We start from the raw sequence: 17,115 nt of genomic DNA, 5'->3' as shown, positions 1-17,115 counted from the left end.
AGAAAAGTAAATCTACGGGGGAACAGATGCTTTTTATACCTGCGCCGGGCGCGCTAGTGCTAAGCGAGAGAAATTTTCACAATGCAAACAAGACAAATTACAGTCAAACAAGACAAAAATAATACAAATGAGAGAAAAAGGAAATCGAAAATGGAAAAGCAAAGTACGAAAAAGAGAACGGAACAAAAAGTTCAAAAGGCAAAAAAAGAAAATGCTCACGTCCAGATTTGAACTGAAGACCTCGGCATTACTAGTGCCGCGCTCTACCAACTGAGCTACGCGAGCTGGTGTTGAAATTTATTTTGCTATAGACATATATACAGCAATGCATGTCTTTTCAAATTGAATTTTGCTCAATGGTCGCTCTGCCCCGCCGGATATACTGGGAAAAGAGTCATCGTTAATTTTGGCCGAAACACCGCAAGACTAATTACCCCACCACCTGCACAGCTTCCGCCAAATCCTCTGCAGGACACATCTGCAGCCATGGCGTCCGACATGACCGCTCAGATTCTGGACTCCTTGTCCAAGTCCGATGCGCCCATCCTCTCCAACGAAGCCTACCCCTCCACCCCCTCATTGAACGTTAAAAGTGCGCTGGACCGCCTAGGCTCGCGACAGATGATCGAGTATGAGACTCTAGAGAAGGATGTCGTTATTCTCACCCCTGAGGGTGAGGAGATTGCCAGCAATGGTAGTCACGAGGCCAAGGTCTTTGCCGCCGTTGTCGCCGCTCTGGATGGTCTCAAGATCAGCGACCTGCCTGGAATCGTGGGGAAGGATAATGCCAAGGTTGGCCAGGGCAATTGCTTCAAGCGTGGCTGGATCAAGAAGGACAATGACAAGCTGCGGGCTACCCAGCAGTCAATTGTCGATGAGACCCGCGAGCAGCTTCTCACCGTGCAGCGCACACAGACTCTCGACGACTCCAAGGCTTTGGCCGATCTGAAGCGAAGGAAGCTCATCACCATGTCCAAGGACATTCACTACAAGATCTCCAAGGGTCCCAAGTACGCCAAGGAGTTCGTCAAGGAGGAGACCGATCTCACCCCCGAGATGATCGCCAGCGGTTCCTGGAAGACCGTCCAGCTGAAGCCATACAACTTCAACGCCAAGGGTGCCCCTACTCCCTGTGGCGCCCTGCACCCGCTCAACAAGGTGCGCTCCGAGTTCCGCAACATCTTCTTCGAGATGGGCTTCACGGAAATGCCCACCAACCGCTTCGTCGAGACGGGCTTCTGGAACTTCGACGCCCTCTTCGTGCCTCAGCAACACCCTGCCCGCGACCTCCAAGATACCTTCTACATCGCCGACCCTCTGAAAGCTGACCCTCCCCGCGCGGATCCCCCCAACGACCCGCACCTCCCCAAGTCGGACAAGCCTCTCGACTACCAGAAATACTGGGATAACGTCCACGACGTCCACGAGAAGGGCAAGTTCGGCTCCATCGGCTACCGCTACCCGTGGAACGCGGATGAGTCTCTCCGTCTCGTCCTCCGCACCCACACCACCTCTATCTCGGCATACATGCTGCACAAGCTCGCCGCTGACCCGCGGCCGGCCCGCCTCTTCAGTATCGACCGCGTCTTCCGTAATGAGGCCGTTGACGCTACCCACCTGGCTGAGTTCCACCAGATTGAGGGTGTCATTGCTGACTTCGGTCTAACTCTCGGTGGTCTGATTGGTTTCATGGAGGTCTTCTTTGCGAAGATGGGTATCCACAAGTTGCGCTTCAAGCCTGCTTACAACCCCTACACCGAGCCCAGTATGGAGATCTTCGGGTACCACGAGGGTCTGGCTAAGTGGGTTGAGATTGGTAACAGCGGTATGTTCCGACCAGAGATGTTGGAGTCTATGGGTATTCCCAAGAACATGCAGGTTTACGGCTGGGGTTTGAGTCTGGAGAGACCGACTATGATCAAGTAAGTGCCTTTCCCAACATTATACATAGATCTTTATGCTAATATAATTCATTGCAGGTACGGTGTCAGCAACATTCGTGAGCTTCTGGGTCACAAGGTTGACCTGAACTTCATTGAGTCTAACCCGGCTGTCCGTTTGGAGAAGGAGTAAAATGTTTTAAAATTCTCGTTCTGCATGATTGGAAATGGAATGTCAATAGATAAGACCCTTTGTTTTGAGCCTTGCTGGTGTAGGCTCCTTGGTTTTCGAACCAAGGTGCTTAATCTGATATTATGAGTTCACGTGGAAGACATATTTGTCAATGAAGGAGCAATGAAGCAAAAAGATTATATATGATTTGAGCTGTCAAAACTTCTATTTCTTTCATTTTTCGAAGACTCAAACATTTGAATGCTGGAGACGGTAGATGTATTCATTGCTCTAGTTATCACTCGTCAGGCAAGTATATGTGTCACAGACGATGTTGGTTTACGGAATGTCCCACCCGTATCTGTGCCCCAGTGCATGAAACTCAGCAAAAGTGGCTCTTCAGCAGGCGGGGTTCATGATCTTCGGCGACAGAAGTATTGTTTCTGCCCCCTCGCTCATGGAGCAGACTTTAGTAACACAGACCGGGTCAGCGATCGGTTTCCTAGTCTAGGGTGAGGAGGCTCGACATGCCAACTGGTATAAACCAGCAAGAGAAAAAAGGAAAAAAGGACTAGGAGTACAGCGGGGGTTGAAGTGTTTAAGAATATCATTTGGGGGAATTTTGTTTTCTTTTTTTGCTTTGCCTTGGAAACAGGACAAGAATGCAGATTGCGAGGCGGAAGTCCTCTTAGACGGGGTTCTATCGTCGTGAAATTGGACCCAGGTAATTGAACAATAGGTCTTGGGAGAAAAATCCTGACCCATTAAAGTCGTCGATTCCATTCATTTCGATAGATAGGACAGTAGGAAAACAGGGTTTCTCCAGGGGACTAAAAAAAAAGAAACTTCCAGAGCCGAAGGAGAGGTAGCCGTAGCCTTACCCCAACTCCCTGATTTTTTTCCACCAATCCCCGAACCTGGACCATCTAGCCGCAGTTCGTCTGTGAGAATGTTAGTTGGAAGATCCAGACATTGCATGTAGGCAAACGAAAACGAACCATCATTCAACCCGTCAACAATCACAGTCAAGCGATTTACCGCTGGCTGGAGGCAGACCAGACGTTCTTCAGGTATCCGTCACGCTGAGCGAGGCGGTTGAAGGAGTCATCGCTCTCACCACGGGCACGGATGAAACCGCACAGGGCGTAGGTCTGGTTGTCACCGGTGTAGCGACCGTTCTCGTCAACCTTGCCGACGGAGATCTGGACGGAGGCGTGGTCGTTGGCCTTGATGATGCGGTTGGTGGCGCTGCACTTGCGGGGCACGTAGCTATTCATGCTGCGTTAGTACCTGGCTCCAAGTCTGTTCATTTTTTTTTTTCGAATCCTGTCCTCTGATTCCGTGAGGACCCTGTCATCTGGCTGTTGGCGCATAGCATTATATCAAGATTGTGCGTTTCCCTATGGCCGACAAACGAAATCTCCTTTGTGGCTTGGCTCGTGGGATGCGATTGAGGACGACAGCCAGACTTCAGGGCACCGGGGGGGGGGGAAATCTGTTGGGAAGCGATTCGGAGGGACCAAGTAACGTACAGATCGACGATCTCTCCCTTCTCGTTCTCCATTTTGGCGGGTTGTGTGTTGGGGGGGTTTGACGGGCGACGGTGAGGTTGGAGGTGGATGGAACTTGGGTGGCTCATAAAATTAAAGACCAAAATGGTTTGTGTGGGTCATGTGACTGTTTGTCGAGGGCTGGCGTGGTCGGAGTCGGTGGATCGTGGTATTAGTCATTACCATACATATAGCCGTGGCAATAATTGATCCGAGAATAATCCGGTTCCATATCTATGCTTACAGATTGCTCTGTTCTTTAAATACATCCTTCCTCCATGCTACAGACACCTCCCTTGCACTTCCCTTCTTAAACTTCAAAACCACAACCCGATCTGTCTCGCCTAGTCGACCAGATCCTTTCAACTCGGGGCCGGGATGGTCGAGTGCCAGAACTGTCCGCCCATCCTCCATCATCTTGAGCATCCTGGGCGAGATACATTTATGTGTCCAAGCCGGCGAGCCGGAGTAAATAAACTCGACAAGTGCCGCCCGGCGTTTCTCTAGTTCTTCCACGGAAGCTCCTGACCGAGGCTCCTGGTCCAGAAAGCCAGATACTAGATGCAAAAGAAGGAATTGAGGCGGGAACAGGATAATCTCCCCAGCCTGTGCTCGACGTAGCCACTCAGAAGCTGGAAAAAATTGCGCCTCAGTGACCTCGATTCCGCCATCATCAGTTGGAAGTTGGATCTCTTCTCGCTCTCCTTCGGTGGGTAGCTCCTCAAGTAACCGTTTATCTATATCCATAGGCAATGGCATGAAATAGATATACATCTGTGTCGTATATCGTTTGGGAACGTTTGTAGGCGTTACCCAGCGAGAAAATGGGATCAATTTACCTTTTTGAATCAGCTGAGATCTTGTTGAGCAGCGAGTCAGGAATAGTACTTACTGATATCTGGCTGGGCGGTAGGGTTTTGCTGTTTCAGCCACTTGTCAAAAGTGATTTTGTTTTGGTGAATCAATCGTCGACCTTGCTCTCTGGTGGCCTCATCAATCACGAGCATCTTCCCGGTGCTCCCGTCTTGAGCTAGAAGAATTCCACTTTCCTCGAATAGCTCCCTGATTGCCGCGTTCCGGTAGTGAGGTGCGTCATCGTGCACGGCGTGGTCCTCAGGTGGTGGACATGATCCATCCTGGCCCGAAAGGTTTCCACCGGGGAAGACATGAGCAGATGCAAAAGAGGAGGATGTGTGGACACGATGCAGAAGAAGGATCTCATTGTTTGGAGATACAAGAATTACGCTGGCTGTGGGTTAGCTAAATATGTTCTTTTCGGTTTCCCATAGAGGGCATGCGAAGAACATTCCCGAGGGCTAGATACTGTACCTAGAACTGGGCCGAGGAATAGCTACCTCCTTCCTTTTCCCATCTTTTGCGTGTGACATTTTTTTGGTCTGCGATATAGGCGCTGAACTTGGAGCCGTGTAGTTTCTGATCGAATTCCGTCGACTTTTCAATGGTAGAGTCAAGGGGCGCGCGATTGATAGTTGTGAAAACGGTGACAAGAGAGTCGAATGGGTTAATCGACACGCCAGAAATCGGTTACCGAAATACCCTGAAACGATATACGACATTGTAAAGGATGGTGCGGAGAAGCCAGAAGTTTACATAGAGCTAAAAGGTAAATGACCCGAGAGCCTAGGCTTAATCCCTGTTACCCCGCGTGCTTATCCCTATCAGGCTAGCCCGACAGCCCGGCAGCGCCATGTGCGAGCTACATCTACAGATGGATTGCTCCAATACGATGGCAACTACAAAGAAAGTTTGTCTTCAAAAATATACGTATTCTCATTAAATCAAAAGCGATTGCTCCGATAATAACTCTAACTCCAATCTCATCAAACCTCCTTTTTTTATTTCCAAGTCCTTAGCATCGCGGACATCCCAGTCATATTCACATTCACAGCAAGAAAGTATTTTCAACGTTTCAAAAAAAGCCTGGATCTTACGAGTAAAGCTTCTTGTCGTAGCTGTGAAGACCGTGGACGTTACCCTCAACCTGGGCACTGGCACTGCGCATCTCAAAGCGGACAGTGCCGTTGTTGACACCGTCGTGGAGGGCATCGAGGCTCTTGACACCAATGTCCTGCAGGGAGTGCTGGACACCAGCAATGAGGTAGGGAATGAACTTGGTGATGGAACCACGGTCGAGGACGGAACCGGCGACACCCTGGGCGACCAGGACGTGGTCCTTCTCGGAGAAGTAACGGGCAGTACCGGCGTTGCTAGCCTGGGTGTCCTTGTTGCTACCTCCGGCCTTCTTGTCCTCCATGGCAGCAATACTGCCCATACCACGGTAGGCCTTGACGAGCTGACCCTCATTGCTGACGAAGTACTCACCAGGAGACTCAGTGGTACCGGCGAGGAGACCGCCCATCATGACGGTGCTGGCACCCATGGCCAGACCCTTGACGATGTGACCAACGTTCTGGACACCACCATCGGCAATACAGGGGACACCGAAACGAGCGGCGAAGTTGGAGACGCTGCGAACAGCGGCGGCCTGGGGACGGCCGACAGCCATGACCTCCTGGGTGATGCAAGCACTACCGCTGCCCATGCCAATTCTCAGGCCATCGGCACCGGCGGCGATCAGAGCGGCAGCCTGCTCGCGGGTAACAACGTTACCGGCAATAACATCAATCTCAGGGAAGGTCTCCTTGACGTACTTGAGCATGTTGATCATGTACAAGCTGTTACCCTGACTGCTGTCCAGGATAACGATATCAAGACCAGCCTCGGCGAGAAGCTTGAGGCGGGCCTTGTCCTCCTCACGGGTACCGATAGCGGCGGCACAGATGAGCTGCTTGGAATCGGGGAGCTTGGAAGCCAGGGGGTAGTGCAGGTTCTTCATCAAGTCCGAGCGAGACAGAAGGGAGACAATATTGCCATCCTTATCGACGATGGGCAGCTTGCCCTTCTTCGACTGACGGAGAACTTCGTTGGCCTCAGCCAAGGTAGTACCAGCGGGGGCTGTGACCAGATCCGTGGCCATGATGGCAGTCACGGGGTCAGAAAGGTTCTTGTGGAACTGGATATCACGGGAAGTGACCATACCAACCAGCTTGGAGCGGAGGGTACCATTCTCTGTCGAACAATTGATGTTAGCGTCAATGTAAGACCAATGGTATGACTCGAAACGTGAGATGTAAAAATGATCAGGTAAAAATGTTCTCTACAATGCAGCTCTCGCTGCTCCCAGTGGAACGAAAGTTATAATAAAGGTTTGTTCATCATGCAAGGGTGGATGTTGGGCAAAAACAATACTTGGGATGCAAAACTTACCAGTGACAGGGAAGCCACCGAAGCCCCACTTGGCCTTCAGGTCCTTGGCCTCACCAACGGTGCAAGTAGGAGAGAGAACAACGGGGTCGAGGATGAAACCGTTCTCGTATCTCTTAACCTTGCGGACCATCTCGGCCTGGTCCTGGGGAGCACAGTTGTTGTGAATAACACCAAGACCACCGAGCAGCGCCATGTGGATGGCCATGTTGTGCTCAGTGACGGTGTCCATGGGGGAGGACACAAGAGGAGCCTTCAGCGAGATACGCTTAGTAACAGGGGTGTCCAGAGTCACATCGGAGGCGGGGAAGCCTGTTATCCGATATGGTTAGAAAATTTTTCATCTCAGATCAGAACCCCGCCAAGATTGGACTCACCAATGTAACCGGGGAGAACGAGGAAATCGTTGTAGGTCAGGGCTCCGTGCTTGTCGGAGTCCAGGAGAGTGTCCACATCCAGGCCATCCTGGGTGGCGTAGGTCTTCAAGACCTCGAGAGCAGTGGTGTAGTCCGCGATCTCAGCCTTCATGGCGGCACCGGGCGCAGCCTCCTTCTGGGTGATAGGCATTATTAGAAGAAAAAGAAGGTATCTCTGGTTCCTTAGAGTGAAATAGGACCTGGGATAAAAGGGTATAAAATCAACAGATAAGAAACCTTCTGTTGATGGAGAGAGACCAGCTTTCCCAAAGAAAAGAAGAAGAAGAAAAAAAGTTCGAGCGAAGAAGCTTCCTTTTCTTTTTTCCGTGCACGGCCACGCTCGGAGGGCACTTGTCCTATCATGGACTAGCGCGATATCTTTTTTCACCATAACGTGCTGTGATTGGCTGTTAAACGAGGTTCTGGTAGGCGGTGACATGGCTGGTGCTTAGAAATGATATCTAATACGGCACTTCCAGCGTACTTATCAATTGTGACAAATGGTGACATACGACATTTTCAGTAGATTTAGAGCTTTTAAACATGCTTTGTATAATTTATCTTATAGATAGATCCCTCATCACGGAGGTCTATCACGGTTTGTCAGCACATGTCATTGTTGGTGTTGTACTCCGATCTCGGATCTCGAGTCCCTCAAATAAGTTGAAGTGTGTATATTTTCAAATACCTAGGTACTCCGGTGGTACATTTCTCATGCTATTGCTAATGACTTATTGATTGGCTCCTGTGGGGTGGTACTACTGTGCCTTCTGCAGCCCTTGCAGCAATCTGCGGCCCGAGCAGTTCCGGTAGAGCTTAATAGGGCCATGACGACACCGTGGCCGTGATAACACTGTAAGCCGAGATTCAGCACTTGATCGTAATATTCTCTGTCTCGATGAGTCAAAAAGACTCTGATACGTTTCGTTGAGCATTATACACGAAATAAGCTGGTGATGTCTTCGGAAAGTAGCACAGGCTTTTATATCTCGACCTTAAAGAGACATAAATCCCGATTTCATATGCCTAACAAATGGGGGCTACTCGATATGCAAATAAACAGGAGGCAGTTGAGTGAAACCAAAAGACAGAAACTGCCATATCATGCATGAGAACAGCTATCACAGAAGCCATGCCTCAGCCCCGTTGATGGCTTTGTCCCACCCGTCTTCATTCTGCCAAACTGCGATACTCTCGACTTCATCTTTCCCCAGTTTCAAGCCGTTATATAGGTGCTTGAGTATAGTCAGTAATTGTGATCCCGATCTCAAACTCTTTATATTTTGGTAAGCATTTTTGATAGCGACCGACTCACAGGGAACAAGCCTTCTCCGGGTCGTGGGCCGCAGACCTTCCCGTCGGGGGACTCCCAGCGGACATCTTGCATCACACGTTCATACTCTATACGTAGAATATATACCAACGGTTCATCCTTGAAGAAAAATTTGAGCGTATTGGCAACTTGGGTCGCCATCGAGAGATGGACAAATCCCGAGTCTTGGTCCAGCTGGCTAACGGGCAAACGCTCAGGAAGTGGCTCGCAGACCGGTGCGGCGGAGGGGATAATCTTGTAGATGTAACGGGGCTGAGAATCGAGTGCTGCCATACTGAATGTGAGGGCGGGGTGGAGTGGGAAGATGATTCAAAGGCCGTGACGGATGTCACTTTCTGCCTTCCCCGCGCCAGATTTGCTGATCGGCTTAACATACGCTCCCACCTTAGGAGTTAACCATTGACTTAGATCTGAAACTAAAATAAAGTAGCCAGAGTAGCACCTGAGTTGGAAAACAAGCTTTCTATGTTTATTTGCTAGTCAAAAAGCCGTTGAAAAAATACACTATGTATATACAATCTTCCACAGCGGGTTCATTCGCTCCGTAAACATGCACAGAAGCAAGCGAAAGCATGTATTGAAACATATAAAGAGATTACGTATTCCACATGAAATTTACATATGTAGCGTAAATAGATCTTCATACATCTGCATGATCTTGCAGTAATCAATTGATATTTCTAGCAGCCGCTTCTTCCCATTGACCGGAGGATTAAGGCAGTGAATGGTGGTGGCTAGGTGCTTGCGTTACTGTTTGACACGTCTATTTGACATTTATCTCTGAAAGTAAGGGTGATAACCTTCAAATGTTGAACCTGGACAAGCAGTCAATTATTCATAGCGCATCAGACCAGCTCATCACACAGAATGGTGCCTTGATTACAGCTGATGATGATGAATGGTACCGTACATAATCTTTCTTGGTCCTAAACTTTTGGTCGAGGATATATATACATACCACAAATGCAATTATGAATAAAGATGGTGGCTTGCAAAAAAGAAAACTGCCAGTGGGTCATCTGCAAGGGTATTCTTATCTAGGAATTAGTTTAATGGTGTTTCGTCGCCATCATTTCTACACTAAAGCTTGGGTGGATTACTCGTGTCGAAGATATTATGATGGTCGCACGGGACTACGGCCCACAGTTGAACCCGCATAGATCTAAGCCGCTTTTTCGGCGGATATAATTATAAGCTGCATACATCATTTAAGATAAGGGAATCGCGATACCAGATGGGTCCAAAGTATGCAAAATAGGAAAATAAGATGAGAATAAGTAATTTGGATCAAAGATGATGAGAAACTCATTACATCTATGCCAATCACGTGATCAAAGACTGAGGGATCGACCGCGATCAGCTGATTGCACTAGTCCAGATCGGGAGATTTGTTTTGGACGAGTCCCAAATGGGTATTGGAGAATGCCGGTTCGCTCCTGCCCCGTTCCTACCCCCCACTGTCAACAAGAGTTCCATCGTAGGGCCCTTGGAAAACTGAAACTTTCAACATATTCTTGCAAGACATCTCTTTGCATCTACCTTCCGAAGAATACCAACGCCACTTGCGCTCGCCAGTCCGCGTTCCCATATCACATTCCGAACGACCGATCCAATCCAAACAACACCTGAATTGCTCCAATCTCGAAATCAGCCACCACACCCCGCTTCTGTTACTGAAGCAGGGATGCGGTCTATCGAGCACAAGAATCTTTCTTCGGTGTTTGCATTCCTGTCGCAACGTTAATAGTGATGTCCAGTCAATTCCCATCGCTGAAGCGAACCCAGACGGATCTCCCCGCTCAGTCATCGAGTCCGCTACGAAACGGGTCAACCGCGTCCACTAGCTCCTCTGCATACTCGGTCGCATCGAGTTCATTTGCTCCAAGCCGGACGAGTACGGTCTCTTCTAATGCGTCCATACAAAGCAACCTAGGTCACCACCGAGGAAAGAGTGAGGCAAGTGTCCTAATGGAGTCAACAAATGGAGGGTTTTCGGCGAGTGCTGGGTCGACATATGAAAACATTCGCCGGTCTTTACGGCCCCTACAACAAGCACCCAACGTCAGTCCAGCACCCTCCAAGCCTGCATATCGACACTCTCGCAGCTATACCACCGACCAGCAACATTACTCCAAGCATGCGCGACCAAGTACGCCCGAGTTACACCATGTTCATTTTAAGGAGAATGAATCGCCCCGATATAAATCCCCTGCCTTCGAGCCTCAGACTCCTCCACATGGATCTTCGCCCCGTCACTGGTCACCCACTCCAACTCCAGGATCTTCGCGGCCTTCGTCACCTCAAAAGGCTCTGCCTGGAAGCCCGCTTCCAGCCCAAATTACGACAGCCATCTCCGCACCAGAGCTTGAAACGTTCCAAAAATCATCCACACGCCATCTCAGAACGTTATCCAAGTTTGCTCAATCTGGCGAAGGCGAGGAGTTTCAACTCGCGTCTGCAACAACCTCTGTAGTTGGTCTACAAGGACGGCGACGATTAAAGCGAGCGAACTCAGTGGCTGGAAGCAGTGGCTCGATATCACCAGTAAAACCCAAAGTGTCATCATGGGCAGCAGGGAAGTGGATGGATCAACAGCGGCAATTCCTGCAAGCGTACGAATACTTGTGTCATATTGGTGAGGCCAAAGAGTGGATTGAAGAAGTTACGAAGAAGGAAATTCCCCCAATTGTTCAGCTAGAGGAGGCTTTGAGAGATGGTGTGACCCTCGCGGAGGTGGTCCAAGCCATGTACCCCGACCGGGCTTTGCGCATCTTTCGAAATGCAAAGCTACAGTATCGCCATTCAGACAACATTGCCTTGTTCTTCCGCTTCCTTGACGACATCCAACTCCCCGAGCTTTTTCGATTCGAGCTCATCGATCTTTATGAGAAGAAGAATCTCCCGAAAGTCATCCACTGTATTCATGCCCTTTCTTGGTTGCTGTTCAAAAATGGCATGCTGGACTTTCGCATGGGTAACCTAGTTGGTCAGCTTGAATTCGAGCATCATGAACTCGAGAAAACTCAGAAGGGTCTTGACAAAGCGGGTGTTAGCATGCCGAGCTTTGCAGGCATGGCTGCCAACTTCGGCGCTGAGCCCGAGCCCGAGCCCGAGCCCGAGCCAGTTGAATCGGAAGAAGAGCGAATTGACCGCGAGCTGCACGAAAATGAAGGCGCGATTTCCGATTTCCAGGCTCAGATTCGCGGAGCGATCATGCGCTTGAAGCTTGGCAACACGATGAATGACCTTTGGGATTTTGAGCCTTTGCTCATTGAACTGCAATCCCGTATACGTGGTGACTGGGCTCGTCAAATTAGCCATTACCGTCTCGAGATGCGTCAGTTTGCAGTTCAATTGCAAGCAGTTAGCCGCGGATTTATTGTACGCCACCGGCAGCAAGGTGACATGCAAATTCGAAAAGACCAAGAGTGCGATATCCTTGAGCTCCAGAGTCTCATCCGGGCTTCCAAGTTGCGAGCCCAGACCAGCTTATTACAGACCCGGATTCGAAAAGAGCAGTCTGGAATTAAGAGCTTCCAAGCCGCAATCAGAGGTGCTCTCCAGCGAAAGATTGTGGCTGACCAATATGAAGACACTCGCTATGCGGAGGATAATGTCACAGCTCTCCAAGCGGCCATTCGGGGTGCTCTTCAGCGAAAGTTGGTCACTGCTCAGTACGATGAAACTCGGTTCGCGGAGAACAATGTCACTAGTCTTCAAGCAGCAATTAAAGGGGCTCTCCAACGAAAGGTGGTCGCCGATCAGTACGAAGAAACTCGATCCGCGGAGAACAATGTAACCGCCCTTCAATCGGCGATAAGGGGTGCCCTCCAGCGAAAAATGGTTGCTGATCAATACGACCAAACTAAATATGCGGAGACTGCTGTGATCGCTCTTCAAGCAGCCATCCGTGGCTCTTTACAACGGCAGCATATGACTGTACAGTCGCAGCAAGTCGAGAAAGCCAACAGTCCAGTCAAGTCTCTTCAGGCTGTGATTCGTGGCAACCTTGCTCGTCAGAGCATGGCCCAAGTCAAGGCTTCCCTACAAGAAGAGAGCGATGCTGTCACCATACTACAAGCAGGGGCCAGGGCACTTGCGTCAAGGACACGCCATCTGCAACTGCTGGATGCTTTGTCAAAAACCCGGAATGAGTGCACAGAATTCCAAGCCTGCGTACGGGCTGCCGCAATCAGGCAGAGCTGTGGAGTTCTCCGTGGTGAATTAGCCGAACATACTTCATCGGTCACTTCTCTGCAGACAATCATCCGAGCGAACGCTCTGCGAGATTTCTTGAACTTGCAAAATGAGGCGCTTATGAACGCCGAGAGTTCTGTGTTAGATGTCCAGTCTATGGCCAGGGGCTTGATTCAGCGTACTCACCGGGATATCGAACGGAAAGCACTGGAGAAGCACGAGCATGCCATTGTGGAGCTTCAGGCACTTTCTCGCGCCGCCATGGAGCGCATGAGGGTTGGTGGAATTCTCAATAGCCTTGAAGACTGTGAAGAAGATGTTGTTGAGGTTCAAGCTTTGGCCCGCGCGATGATCCTTCGAATCCAGGTTGGCGAGATGCTTGCAGACCTAGAAGATGAGGAAGATATCATTGCTGACCTGCAAGCGCACATTCGTGGGACCATCGTCCGGAATCGCTTCGAGGAAAGACGCCGTCATTATAACACGAACATGGAGAGGGTCATCAAGGCGCAAAGTGTCATTCGCGGTCGGATTCAAGGACGGGCGTACAAAAGCTTGACCACTGGTAAAAATCCACCCGTTGGTACCGTCAAGGGCTTTGTCCATCTCCTCAATGATAGCGATTTTGACTTCGATGAGGAAATCGAATTTGAGCGACTAAGAAAAGCCGTCGTTCAACAAGTCCGACAAAATGAGATGGCAGAACAATACATCAGCCAGCTGGACATCAAGATTGCTCTGCTCGTCAAGAACAAAATCACCCTCGATGAAGTTGTCAAGCACCAAAAGCATTTTGGTGGTCATATTGGTAACTTGCTATCAAACACTGATATCTCTTCGAAGGATCCGTATGATCTTAAGGCTCTGAACAAAACCTCCAGAAGAAAGTTGGACCAGTATCAAGTGTTTTTCTTCCTTCTCCAGACCCAGTCACAATATCTTGCAAGATTGTTCCGGCGGCTTCGCGAGATCAACACTTCAGACAAGGAGTATGAAAGAATCAGACATCTAATGATGGGCCTCTTCGGGTACTCACAGAAGAGACGAGAAGAATACTATCTTCTGAGGCTTCTTGCACGCTCTGTCAAAGAAGATATCGAAGGTTTCACGTCTCTGTCCGAGTTCCTGCGCTGTCATTCCTTCTGGAACAAACTGTTCGGCTCCTATGCCAAATCACCCCGCGACCGCAAGTTCATGCGTGATGTGTTGGGTGCGGTAGTGAAGGAGTCAGTCATTGACAACCCTGAACTCGATCTCGAGAGCGACCCGATACAGATTTACCGCTCTTCCATCAATAACGAGGAGCTTCGCACGGGTCAACGCAGTCGACGACCGACAGACCTTCCTCGAGAAGAAGCAATCAGAGATCCCGAGACCAGAGAAACTTTCATTCAAAATTTGCAAGATCTACGTGACGTTGCCGACCAGTTCTTTGCGGCCCTTGAAGATTTCTTGTACCGCATGCCATATGGTATTCGATACCTGAGCAAGCAAATGTACGAGAACTTGCTTGCGCGTTTCCCGAACGAAGACCCTGGGTTCGTTCTCCAGACAGTTGGTCACTGGGCGTGGAAGAGTTACTTCCAACCGGCTTTGTTAGAGCCAGAGAAGTATGGTGTGGTGGACCGAGGCTTGACACAAGAGCAGAAGAGAAACATTGGGGAAATTGCAAAGGTAGTTGCGCAGGTCGCTTCTGGTAGACTCTTTGGAGCTGAAAATGTTTACCTTCAACCTTTGAACACCTACATTGGCGAGTCAATACAGCGGCTAGGACGCATTTGGGGACAGAGTGAGTCAATTTCGAGGGTTACCTTTCTCACTGAAGCTAACTCCAAGTAGTGATCTCGGTCCAGGATGCAGAAGCCTATTTCGACATTGATGAATTTAACGATCTTTACGCCAAGGCTAAACCGACTTTGTACATTAAGATGTCCGACATTTTCTCTATCCACCAACTTGTCGCCTCACAGATTGACTCTATGTGTTCACACCCGGAGGATTTCCTCAAACAGCTTGTCAGGGACCTGGGCAATGTGAAGAGCAATGAGAATGAACTTATGAGTGTCAGCTCGACTGAGATCAACCTCACACTCAATCCAAAATTGGCTCAGGTTGAAGGTAAGAGAATTCTTGAGAAGTTTTGTAATCCAGCTTTGCTAACATGATACGATAGATCCGGAAGCAGCCATCAAGACCCTCTTTATGGAGACTAAGCGATGTATACTTTATATCATCCGTGTTCAAAGTGGTACCAACTTGATGGACATTATGCTCAAGACACCGAGTCACGAAGATGAAGAACGCTGGGATACTTTGGTGAGAGAAGAGCTGAACACCGGCAACCCACGCAGAGGTGCCTACTCCGAGGCTAGCACTTTGGTCGATATTGGCTCGATGAGCTACACAGAACTGAAGGGGACTGCTTTGGAGAACATACTTCGTCTCGAGCAAGCTGGCAAAATTAGTCGACAAAACCACTACCAGGATCTACTGAACGCTATCGCCATTGATATCCGAACAAAACATCGTCGGAGAATCCAGCGAGAGCGTGAACTGGAGGGTGCACGCCAAACCTCACTCCGTCTAAGTGATCAAGCTTCCTATCTGGAGGGACAACTCAAGACCTACAACGATTACATCGAGCAGGCCATGATCACACTTCAGAACAAGAAGGGAAAGAAGCGATTCTTGATGCCATTTACCAAGCAATGGGATCACCAGCGAGAACTTCAGAAATCTGGCAAGGTTTTCAAGTTCGGATCTTACAAGTACTCTGCTCGCAACCTGGCTGATCGTGGTGTGCTGGTTGCCTGGAAGGGTTACTCTGATCGGCAATTTGATCGGGTGGATTTGACAATTTCTAGTAACGAAGTGGGCGTGTTTACCATTGACGGCAGTAGTGGTAACATGATGGTCCCTGGTGCCAATGCACAGGTACCACTGGATGACCTATTACAAGCCCAATTCAACAACACACAATACATGGACTTCTTCGACGGGCAGATGAGGGTCAATGTGAACCTTTTCTTGCATCTGATCATGAAGAAGTTCTACAATGAATGATCTTCTCATGATTACGGATTTGATGAGGGATGAACCGGTTCGGGCATATTCTTGGGCATATTATTCATACCCTATTTTTCTTTGTTTCAGATACCTATTGACTTTTATGTATTGATTTTCAACAGCGATAATGTTACGGTTCTACATTAGTAGCCGAATGAACGTGTACACAATAAAAAAATATTCGGCCTCGAATTCTATATTCTAAGTAAACATGTATCAAACATCTCGTGATAAGGACTTGCACGTATTTATACGTTTTTCATGGGTCTTACCTGGAATGGAAACTCAGGCACCTGGGGAGCATGTTATTCGTGAAATTTCAAGCTACTATGTTGATTCAATGACTATTTTCTCCTACTGTGGATGTATCATTGATAGCTTAGTGCAAAGGACCAGGACTCTGATAACGACTCGCCTCATGGCGATGAGAAAAGGCTTAGTTGACGCGAAGCTCACGACTGAGAGCTTCGATTGGTCTTTATGTAAAGAGACCCGCCCAAGCTTAAACCTCTTGGCTGGTTTTAGTTAAATACTTTTGGCTTTTCAGATGAACATTTGGACTTCCAGGATCCAAAATCCAGAGCTGAAAGCTCCAATTCGATTCTGAATATCCATTCAGCCCCACTTCTATTAGCATCGGTGTTTGATAATACGGCCTATTTAAGTTAATTACTTTTGCTTTCTCAAATGACTATGTGGACTTCAGGATCCAGGATCCAGAATCCAGAAGCTGAAAGCTCCGATTTGCTCCTGAATATCCATCCATTCAGCTCCACTTCTTTGGCGCCGGCGTTTTGCTTACGTGCCCTACTTTTATTTCCACATTAAGATTACAGGTGGTACAGTTTCTACCAAGCTACAACGTCTTATAATGCCTTGCCCGATAATCCTACTACAAGCCTCCCATATAGGGCTCTACTATAGAACGTTACATACATAGCAAAGGGCCCCACTGAAAGATAGCAGTAGTATACTAGGAAGAAGCCGAGTATTACCTACCGAATTTATAAACCCTTGTACGGTCAAACTTCCTGAACTTTCTTTCACTTCTGCTTTTACTTTCTTGCCTTGAGAGTTCCAAAGTTATCGCCGAAAACATCAGCTATATACCAAGGTTATTAGTTTCTTCAACACCAGACAGATATTACACTTTAAAATGACGGATCAAACCAATCAACCCTATTTATTCTGCCTGGCCCCATGGGGGCACCCGCCG

General features: G+C 48.8%; 6 protein-coding genes across 6 annotated transcripts; 2 read left to right on the top strand and 4 right to left on the bottom strand.

The window, feature by feature from the left end:
- Nucleotides 1-486: 486 nt before the first annotated feature.
- N7520_008717 (phenylalanine--tRNA ligase subunit alpha) lies at nucleotides 487-2,073 on the top strand (the record flags this gene model as incomplete). Its single annotated transcript, XM_057142651.1, has 2 exons — nucleotides 487-1,922; nucleotides 1,980-2,073. 2 exons carry the CDS (start codon nucleotides 487-489, stop codon nucleotides 2,071-2,073), a joined length of 1,530 nt encoding a protein of 509 aa, XP_056991939.1.
- Nucleotides 2,074-3,086: 1,013 nt separating this feature from the next.
- rps21 (40S ribosomal protein eS21) lies at nucleotides 3,087-3,616 on the bottom strand (the record flags this gene model as incomplete). The annotated part of the gene is made up of 2 exons (XM_057142650.1): nucleotides 3,087-3,321; nucleotides 3,585-3,616. The coding sequence occupies 2 exons, from the start codon at nucleotides 3,614-3,616 to the stop codon at nucleotides 3,087-3,089; spliced, it is 267 nt and encodes an 88-aa protein (XP_056991938.1).
- A 226-nt stretch (nucleotides 3,617-3,842) lies between these two features.
- N7520_008715 (uncharacterized protein) lies at nucleotides 3,843-4,376 on the bottom strand (the record flags this gene model as incomplete). The annotated part of the gene is made up of 1 exon (XM_057142649.1): nucleotides 3,843-4,376. The coding sequence occupies one exon, from the start codon at nucleotides 4,374-4,376 to the stop codon at nucleotides 3,843-3,845; it is 534 nt and encodes a 177-aa protein (XP_056991937.1).
- A 1,174-nt stretch (nucleotides 4,377-5,550) lies between these two features.
- On the bottom strand, nucleotides 5,551-7,454 carry N7520_008714 (putative IMP dehydrogenase; the record flags this gene model as incomplete). The annotated part of the gene is made up of 3 exons (XM_057142648.1): nucleotides 5,551-6,692; nucleotides 6,891-7,199; nucleotides 7,265-7,454. 3 exons carry the CDS (start codon nucleotides 7,452-7,454, stop codon nucleotides 5,551-5,553), a joined length of 1,641 nt encoding a protein of 546 aa, XP_056991936.1.
- Nucleotides 7,455-8,424: 970 nt separating this feature from the next.
- Nucleotides 8,425-8,909, bottom strand: N7520_008713 (DUF952 domain-containing protein; the record flags this gene model as incomplete). Its single annotated transcript, XM_057142647.1, has 2 exons — nucleotides 8,425-8,538; nucleotides 8,619-8,909. The coding sequence occupies 2 exons, from the start codon at nucleotides 8,907-8,909 to the stop codon at nucleotides 8,425-8,427; spliced, it is 405 nt and encodes a 134-aa protein (XP_056991935.1).
- Nucleotides 8,910-10,385: 1,476 nt separating this feature from the next.
- On the top strand, nucleotides 10,386-15,896 carry N7520_008712 (putative Ras GTPase activating protein; the record flags this gene model as incomplete). Its single annotated transcript, XM_057142646.1, has 3 exons — nucleotides 10,386-14,622; nucleotides 14,673-14,951; nucleotides 15,007-15,896. 3 exons carry the CDS (start codon nucleotides 10,386-10,388, stop codon nucleotides 15,894-15,896), a joined length of 5,406 nt encoding a protein of 1,801 aa, XP_056991934.1.
- Nucleotides 15,897-17,115: the final 1,219 nt, after the last annotated feature.

This window comes from Penicillium odoratum (assembly GCF_028828045.1).
Source record: "Penicillium odoratum strain IBT 22623 chromosome Unknown utg000006l_segment0_segment0, whole genome shotgun sequence".
Classification (NCBI taxonomy): domain Eukaryota; kingdom Fungi; phylum Ascomycota; class Eurotiomycetes; order Eurotiales; family Aspergillaceae; genus Penicillium; species Penicillium odoratum.
The sequence above is the reverse complement of the archived record's forward strand: the minus strand, read 5'-3'. Positions and strand labels throughout refer to the sequence as shown.